Below are 10,353 nucleotides of genomic sequence, written 5' to 3' on the forward strand. Positions count from 1 at the left end.
AAGAATCCCATTGAGTTTGTGCAGATGTGCAGATGAAAAAAGTTTTTATTCCAACCTACAAAGTGTCTAAAGAGAAAGCAGAGTCTCTTGGGGTTGAGTTTGTGCCATTGGAGGTTAGCATAAAGGAGACTTCCCATGTTTTTATTTATTTGTTTATGGTTATTTTTCCTTTAATTCAAATATGGAGTGTGTTGAATATCATATTTGAACTTTTTACATCATTTGGGAATGATGGGATTAAACTATTTTTTTGAATAGGTTACAATATAATATAGCAAATAGTCAAATTTGTTACCATTATCTTTTGCTTCTAATCTTAGCAAAACATCATTAGGTCTACATATATATTTTAAACTTTGTTTGAAGTAGTAGTTGACATTTCTTACAGTCGTACCACTCATTATAATTTTAAATTGTTTGATTACTTGAGCATTTTGAGTAACTGAGAATGATCCACTTACTTGAAATTTTTGCTGAAAAGTATGATTTGTTTTATGGGAATGGTGAAATAGCTGACTCCAAAACACATAAGATGACTTTTAAGATGTAATTTTTATTCAACCAATAATATGATCTTTGTTGTGTGTTTGTAATGTTTTATGGAGAAAGATCCAAAATGAGAGGATAATCATTCAGATGATCTCAGCTATCATATTTCACCGCTGATTCCACCGACCGTGTTTGCTGCATATTTCCTCAAACTTGATTGTTTTCATGTTATGCAAATTTTTGTATACTACTGTACAAGTGCATGCTGCTCTCTTAATGATCTCCTACCTTTGAGGTGAATTTGACAGTTGTTGTACAGCATTTCCTTTCATTCCCATATATATATATATATCAACAATTAAGGAAGAGACTGGTTGATTTATATGTGTTTTCTGTAGCATATTAAGGCTTTTAATTACCAGTTTGTTCCTATTTATCAAGCTTTACTATCCAAGTCCCAGGATTAGTGTCTGTGTCAGAAACTGATCTCTCCAAACCACAAACCATCTAGTCTTTAATGTCTCCATGGTACTTCCCAATCTTGTCAATGGTGTCTCCGAGAGATTTTTCAGCACCAGATGGATGAAAAAACACCAGCAAGATGCTGAAGGTAGTTTTTGAGAAAAAGGATAGGGGATGATATAATATCATCATTGTTCTCTTTTGATGCACTAAGATTTGCATATATAAAGAGAGAAATAAAGGGTTATTATACTCTACTCACACATGAAACCTTGAGACTTGCTGTGTATGTATGTTTCACAGTTGTCAACATGTATAACCAAATTGTAAAAGTAAAAGAACAAGATTAAACAAATCTTACCCCACGTTCCTCTAGCCGTTGATATCGTCCCTTGGTCACTTCCTGAACCATATCTTGTCAATGAAAAAGCTAACCTCGTGTGGCCTCTGTTCATTTTCATTTATTTTTGTTTCATTCATAAAATATATTTTTATTACTCAATAACAGAAGAACTCTATAAAAAAATGGATCACTAAATTGATCAATAGCATATCTAGGGCTTGGCAAATAAACCGAACCCGAAAATCCAAACCGAATCCGAACCGATCCGAATCCGACATAAATACCGAATGGATCTTTTTTTTGGTATTTTGGGTTATAGGTATTATCCGAACCGAACATGTACCTAAATGGATATCCGATAGAATCCGAAACATTTAAAATCACAAAAAAAGAACTTCTACCAAATATGATCTTAATTCTTAATATGTATCCAAAATACTTTAAGATATTATTGAACTTGTAAAATAATTATCTATTACATGAAGGTTGATGGTGGAATGTGGCGGTTGAAGCCTGAAGTTTTTAGATTTTGGTTTTGTTTTCATTGAATAATGTTTCTCATTTCATGAGAACTTAGTTTTTGTTTTATGATTTCATTTATCTGGTTTTCTTTCTATCACTAACTATGTTTATCTTTCGCTTGATTTTGAATGATCACGTTTGACGTTTTTTCTTATTTTTGAATCGATTTTACTTATGTTTTGGCTATTAAAATATGTACAAATCATCTATTTTTAATCCAAAGAACCGATTCTATTTATGTTTTAGTTACAAAATAGGTACAAATCAGGTATTTTTAAACCGAAGAACCGATTGGGACCCGAACCCGAAAATACAATGGATTATACCGGTTCTTTGAAGATTTACTAACCCCGACCTGAACCCGATAGAACCCGAACCGAATTTTTATATAACCGAATGAGGCTGATTTTGATAAACCCGAAAAGCCAAAATCCGAATGGATAAAACCGAAACCCGAATGTCCATGCCTAAGCATATCATACTTTATTTTTTTGCTATTTTCAATGGATTTATATAGTTTAACTGTGTTTAAAAAAAATAGTTTAACCATTTTTAATCACTCAAATACTATATTTGTTTAGATTTTGATCCATAAAATTGTAAGTATAATATATAAATATGTACTCCAATTACTTTATGTTGAAAACAACATGTTTATAAATCATAATCAGTTAATTTTTTATTCGGTCCCGTTTTAGTTTCTCTGCCGGGTAATGAGTAATGTCTCAACAAATCTATATAAGTACCAACCAAAGAGAAAAATATATGCCAACGTATGTCAACCACATATAACAAATATATATTAGCACTTATTTATTTGTTGTACTTGTACTAATTAAACCCATCCATGATCCACCAAAAAAACAAATTGTAACTCTTTTTAACATCAAAATTATTACATTCTCAGACTTATGATGTTCCACTAGCTAATTAAAGCTTAAATCACAATCCTAAAAGGTAATTCATCTCTTAATATTACTTCAAATTCAAATAGGAGAATCTAAATCTCAATACAAGGTGGAACACTTGTTTGTTTCTTGAGTAGATCTATTAACACTTTTAATACACACATACACGTGTTAAGCGATGAGTGGCCCTATAGTGCAAGAAAGAATTTGGGAGACTCCATTAAAGGAGAAGAAAGAAACCTCTAAGGGCATTTCCAACGTGGACGTCATAACGCCATTTTAGTGTCATATTTTGATTTTTCATCTCCAACGAGACGGTAAATGCAATGCTATTATAGTGTTTTGCTGATTTTTGATAGTGTTACACTAAATATAGTGGGATATTATAGCGACGGGATAACTTATTGTTATTTTTTTATTTTCTTTTATTATTTAAATAACTTAATTAATTATATTTACTTTTGTAAAATAACAAAAAAAATTCACAGATACGTAATTATGATATTAAATTTATTTTTAATAAATCTTAATGTGATTTCTAAATTTTAGTTAATATAAATTATTAATTAATTTAACATTTTAAATAGAATTAAAATACATAAAAGTTATTTAAAATACATAAAACCAAATAAACACCAACCAAACATAAAAAGTTCATACAAAAAATAGATTTGCATAATTAAAAAAATTACATAAATTTGCAAAAACAAACTGGAAAACATTAGATTGACTAACATAATAATCTAATAACCCGTAAAATTATTACCAGCTCCATCAAGAAGTTGAGATGACAAGTGTTGATGATGCTCGATTTCAAGAATTCTTAGCTTGGCACAATAAAATCAAAGACCGAGATGCTCATTTTGAACTGCGAGATGTACTAATCGAACATTTGTGGGGTGAATATGGTAATTCTAATAATTAGTAAGATGTAGCGTGTTGTTTTTATGCAATGTATTTTCGTTTGTATGTTTGTAGTTATTTTAATTTCATATGTATTTTCGTTTCTATGTTTTTTGTTATTTTAATCTCATATGTATTTCTAAAGTATTATTCAATAATTATAATTATTGTTTTAAATTTGTTAATCTAGTTCTTATTAAAAATAGTTACTTGTATATGTTATAAGAATAATGACTATTAAAATATTAAATAATTAAAAGAATTTTTTATTTAATAATATAATAATATAAATATTTTTTAATGTGATATTTGGTGTTGTGGTTGGAGATGAAAATAAATTTGGTGCTAAAACTACACTAAAATGGTGTAGTTTTAACACTAAAATAGTGTAGTGGTTGAAGATAGCCTAAGATTAGTTCTAACGGCAGGACGAAGAAGAGTTCTCATCGTTAAAAAAATGAAAAATAAATTAAATTGGAGAGAAAATAGCAAAAAAGTTCTAACTGCAGTACTTTTAAGAACCGTGTAAAGACTCTAAATGAAACATGTCAATGTACTAATGTCTCAATTGGTTTTACAAAATTAAAGTATAACTAAATCATTATAATAATATTATCTTTTTTTTTATTTAGAACCTTAGAGAAGTTTTTTTTTTTTTGAAACACAAACCGTAGAGAAATTATAACGGTTAATGTTGCTCTAATGATTTGCACGTCTATCTCCTGCAACTAACCCCATTAAATACACAACAATAAGAAGAGGCACTTATACCAAATTCATCACATCTCTGTTACCCAACTAAATCACAACCACACACATAAAAACATAAGCAAATAAAATAAAATCTCATATTTATTATATACAAACATTCACTTGCCCTTTAGTCTCTACGCAAAGAAGCAAACCACCAAATCAAATGGCTGCTCCATCATCACTAATAGCTCTCAAGAAGCCAATATTCCTCTCTTTTTCTCCACACAATATATTCAATACCAAACCAAAAACCCTAATCTTGACAACACAGTTGAAGACTTGTTCCCTCGTTTACTCATCTTCTTGCACAAGCATTAACTCTTCAACAACTCAACCCCTTGTTTTAAACAACAAACAAGAAGAAAAAGAAGAAGCAGAAGCAGAGGTCGAAGAAGAAGTGAGTCTTGGATCAATTTGGAGAGAAGTACAAGGTTGTAATAACTGGGAAGGACTACTAGATCCAATGAACAACCATCTTCGAAGCGAGATCATACGTTACGGCGAGTTTGCTCAAGCTTGCTACGACTCATTCGACTTTGATCCTCACTCTAAATACTGCGGCTCTTGCAAGTACCATCCTTCAGATTTATTCTCAAACCTTGACCTAAATCTACACAAGGGCTACACCATAACACGTTACCTCTACGCAACTTCCAACATCAACCTCCCAAACTTCTTCCAAAGATCAAAACTCAGCTCTATTTGGAGCCAACATGCAAACTGGATGGGTTACATTGCTGTAGCTACGGATGAGGAAGAGGTGGCTAGGCTCGGGAGACGTGACATAGTCATCGCTTGGAGGGGCACTGTCACTTATCTCGAATGGATCTATGACTTGAAAGACATTCTTTGTTCAGCTAACTTCGGTGACGACCCTTCAGTCAAGATTGAATTAGGGTTTCATGACTTGTACACCAAGAAAGAAGACTCTTGCAAGTTCTCTTCCTTTTCGGCTCGAGAACAGGTTTTGTCCGAAGTCAAACGTCTTGTTGAGTACTATGGTCAAGCAGGTCATGAGATAAGCATCACCGTGACAGGTCACAGCCTGGGTGCAGCTCTTGCTTTGGTCAGTGCTTATGATATCGCGGAGCTAAACTTGAATCACATACCGGAGAACAACACTAAAGTCCCAGTTACTGTGTTCTCCTTCTCAGGACCACGTGTAGGCAACTTGAGGTTCAAGGAACGATGCGAAGAGCTAGATGTCAAAGTTTTGAGAGTGATAAACGTGCATGACAAGGTACCTTCAGTTCCAGGGATATTTGCAAACGAGAAGTTTCAGTTTCAGAAATATATCGAGGAGGCAACATCATTCCCATGGAGCTACGCACACGTTGGCACAGAGCTTGCCTTAGACCACAAGAAAAGCCCGTTTCTGAAACCGACCAAGGATTTGGGCTGTGCACATAACCTAGAAGCTTTACTTCATTTGGTGGATGGATATCATGGAGAAGAAGAAGGAGAAGAGAAGAAGTTTTGTTTGGTGACGAAGAGGGACATAGCTTTAGTGAACAAGAGTTGTGACTTCCTAAAAAGTGATTATCACGTACCGCCTTGTTGGAGACAAGACGAGAACAAAGGGATGGTTAAGACCGGAGATGGTCGGTGGGTTTTGCCTGATCGACCACGGCTCGAGCCTCATCGACCAGAAGATATCACACATCATCTTCAAAAAGTTCTTGGCACATCTAACGGCGAACCTAAACTCTTACATTAACCTCGCCACTTACTACTGAACCCTAATTAATAATCTCAAACCCAAATATAAAATATTTTAAAAAAACTTTAATTAATGATATTTTGATTTTTTTTTTTTTCCTTTTGTGTGCTATTTGGGAATAAAATATGTGTTATTGTTATCTGATGGTAATTTTTAGATAAAATCAAAATCCTTAGTAATAAAAGGGATCTTTTGAGGCTCCGTAGAGCGTCCATATCAGCAAAAAAAAACTTCTTCCGAAAGATGACACGTGGCATAAAATATAGTTTTTCATTTTAATATTACTAATTTTCGAAAATTATAAATAATATGTAAACATACAGCATAAAAAATGGAAAAACTACATTAAACATATGTAAAATTACCATTTTTTCACTTAAAAAAAAGACGGCTTATCTCCATAATGTAACATTACCGTTTTATAAGAAAAAAACAAAAAACATTATATATAATTTCGAAAATAATAAATATATGTAAACATACAACATAAAAAATGAAATACTACATTAAACATATGTAAGATTACCATTTTACATTTTTATTTTTAAAAAATAATATGTAAACATACAACATAAAAAATGGAAAAACTACATTAAACATATTTAAGATTACCATTTTTCACTAAAAAAAGACGGTTTATCTCCATAATGTAACATTACTATTTTGTAAAAAAAACATTATATATAATTTCGAAAATAATAAATAATATGTAAACATACAACATAAAAAAATAGAAATACTACATTAAACATACATAAGATTACCATTTTACATTTAAAAATAACAATAATATGTAAACATACAACATAAAAAAATGGAAAAACTACATTAAACATATGTAAGATTACCATTTTTCACTAAAAAAAACGGCTTATCTCTATAATGTAACATTATCATTTTATAAAAAAAGAAAAAAAACATAAATATAACTATTTGACTATTTGTCCAAGTTCTTCTATTAAACATTGCCGTTTTACATTAAAAATAAAAAAAACATTAAGATTTAAACATCTATCTTAAAATATAAAATATAGATATTAACTAAATATAAAGTATAAGAAAGAGAAATACTCAATATATAGAAAAAAAAAATAATTAAATATTATAAATAGATGAATTATATATACAATAATAAATAAATCCACAATTTTTAAAATATGGAAAGAGTACATTAAATATTAAACATCTATCTTAAAATGTAAATATAGATATTAAGTAAATAGAAAGTATAAAAAAAAGAAATACACAACTTAAAAACAATGGAAAAAGTATATTAATATTTAAACATCTATTTTAAAATGTAAAATATAGATATTACGCAAATAGAAAGTATAAGAAAAGGAAATACACAATTTAAAAAATGGAAAAAGTACAATAGTATTTAAACATCTATCTTAAAATGTAAATCTATCTTAAAATATAAAATTATTAGTAAATAGAAAGTATAAGAAATAGAAATACACAATATAAAGAAAAATAAATAATAAGTAAATACGCAATTTAAAAATTGAAAATTACATTAAGATTTAAAAATATATCTTAAAATTTAAATAGATATTAAGTAAATAGAAAGTATAACAAATGGAAATATACAATTTAAAGAAAATGGAAAATGTACATTAATGTACATTAAGATTTAAACATCTATCTTAAAATGTAAAATAGAGATATTAAGTAAATAAAAAGTACAAGAAATGGAAATACATATACAGAAAAATAAATAATAAGTAAATAATGTAAATATATAATATATGAATTATATATATAATAATAAGTAAATACACAATTTTGTTTTAAAAATGGAAAAGGTTCTTTAAGCATTAAACATCTATCTTAAAATGTAAAATATATAATATAAGTAAATACACAATTTAAAAAAATGGAAAAAGTACATTAAAATCTAAATATCTATTTTAAAATATAAAATATAGATATTACTTAAATAAAAAAATATAAGAAATGGAAATAAACATTTTAAAAAATGGAAAAAGTACATTAAGATTTAAACATCTATCGTAAAATGTACATTCATCTTAAAATGGTAGTAAATTATATAAAAATGAAAATACCACATTAAACAAAAAAAAATAAAAATGTATAGTTTTACATCAAGAAAGTCCCTATAAAATTCATTATTCTATCAACATCAACCTCACACCATCAAGGAAAACTTCAAAGCACTCAAGCAAAAAAATGGTTCCACCATCAACTCTTGCCGTCCCAAAAACCTTTAATGACCTTGAAGGAGATTTTTTATAACAACGAACTTTTTGTTAGGTGGATTCATTGTTGGAAAACCCGCAACTTCCAAAAGCCAAACTTATTCATGGGAATTGAATTGCTTTTCATAGACTCAAAGGTATTCTTACAAATTTAAATTAATCTAATCCATAATTTTATTGTTAATATTCATACTAACTCTTTCATGATCACACCATTACCTTCCTCGCCGAATCAGGTATTGGTTCATGTTGGTTTAATATTGTTTTTGGTTTATTAACCGGTTTAGGATGATCCTATTGTAAATATAATTTAAGTTGGTTTAACATATATTATGCTTAAAATAACTTAAATTAAATAATAGTAATATTATGCTTAAAATATAATTTTAGAGAGTTTTCAAATATAGCTTACAGAACATTATAGGTGATGAATTTAATTTATTAAATTCGTTTATTACTTAAAACTAAGTTTTTTTTAAACATACTGAGTTATAAATATCAATGCTGGATTGGTGAGTATAACATGAAGACAAAAATATAAATATTTCATTTTCAAGATAAAAAATTCAGCTTTTATTCAGTTACACAATATATAATATCTTAAATTATTTTTTAAGAGATATACATAATGTATATATATAGATTAATCTTCCAAACTTAAACTATTATATTATATATGAATAATGTTTTTGAATAAAAATAATTTCTGATTTAAAAAAAAAATAAAAACAACAAATGGTTATTTTCAAATAATGGATGTAATTTACATTATACTATCATTTAACAAGTATTAGATACGTTTTGATAAATCATTATTTTCTATTTCCAGAAAAAAAAAAATTGTTAAACATCAATATCATCTAGGTTAAATCTAGGTTAAGTACACTAACATCACAAATTCAAACATCACAAAAAATATTTACATAATCATTATAATACAATAATTTAATCAAAAAATACAATTCAAAAAACAATATTCAAAAGAATAGTTATATACTTAATATTTGAAAATCAAAGATATTTTTGCTAAAATTGTACTTACCTGGCCAAGGAGATCGACCATCTTTTTACGATCGATTGTTGAGCATGTGGTCGATCTGAAAATACTCTGCAGTTTAATTAAATATCTAAAACATTTATTCCAACACTCAACAGATAGTTTTGCTAAATATGATAACTAGGTAGCCAACAAAATTACAAAAAAATATTTAAATAGTAAAAAATATGTTAATTTAAGGTGTTAAAATTTAAAAATAAATTTTAATTATGACATGCATCTTAACATTTATATAAATATATATCATAACCTAAATATAAATAATTTAACAACTTAAATTAGAAAAAATAAAAATTCCGGACGTAGCCCGGGTTAATCTCTCGTTAATAATTTAAAATAGCTAATCATATGAGAATAGGCTTTGTTGAGGTTTGTAAATGCGCAAAGAATATTATACAAAAAAAAAAAAATGCGCAAAGAATCTGTCTATTACGTTTGGTTTGTGGACCCCGGTGTATAATAAATTGAACATGTTAATTTAATATTCTATAATTGTGGAGGCCGTCAGCATCCCCATCCAAGACTTTTATTCTCTGTACTCAAAAGACATGATTAGTTAGAGTATTTGGTTTTGCTCTTAGGAAAGAGACAATAGCCGGTAAATTCATACAAGGTGGAAGTAAAGTGGACCACAAGAAAGTGCATGCTTAGAAGGTTATTTGAGTGGCTTGACCACTCAAAGTAAAATAAAAATCTTGATGATGAATCTCAGTATTTCCCACGCGTGAAATAACAACGACAAGGTTGTGCGCACGATTTAAAATGAGGGATTCAGAGTTGTCATAATGCGCCTAGTTTAGGCTTTCATTGTCCAGAAACAACAGTCATGACTACATACAGATTTTATTCTACCCTTTTCTATTGAAAGATAGATATTAGAAAGGAAAGTAAGATACGATCTATCAAGCCACAAAGCTTTTAATGAATCGTGATCATATAAGCCACTAAAGCCTTGATGGAGATCTGAGCACACA

The 10,353-nt window shown here is 28.8% G+C and overlaps 1 protein-coding gene across 1 annotated transcript; it reads left to right on the forward strand.

Moving 5' to 3' along the window:
- The first annotated feature begins 4,301 nt into the window (after positions 1-4,301).
- On the forward strand, positions 4,302-6,314 carry LOC106389744 (phospholipase A1-Igamma3, chloroplastic). Its single transcript, XM_013830083.3, has one exon. It carries the CDS (start codon positions 4,544-4,546, stop codon positions 6,095-6,097), a length of 1,554 nt encoding a protein of 517 aa, XP_013685537.1. The 5' UTR covers positions 4,302-4,543; the 3' UTR covers positions 6,098-6,314.
- The last annotated feature ends 4,039 nt before the right edge of the window (positions 6,315-10,353 follow it).

This window comes from Brassica napus, chromosome C6 (assembly GCF_020379485.1).
Source record: "Brassica napus cultivar Da-Ae chromosome C6, Da-Ae, whole genome shotgun sequence".
NCBI classification, from domain to species: Eukaryota; Viridiplantae; Streptophyta; class Magnoliopsida; order Brassicales; family Brassicaceae; genus Brassica; species Brassica napus.

Excerpts from the sequence above, each read along its gene's own strand:
- LOC106389744 (XM_013830083.3), top strand. The coding sequence starts at position 4,544 with ATGGCTGCTCCATCATCACTAATAGCTCTCAAGAAGCCAATATTCCTC.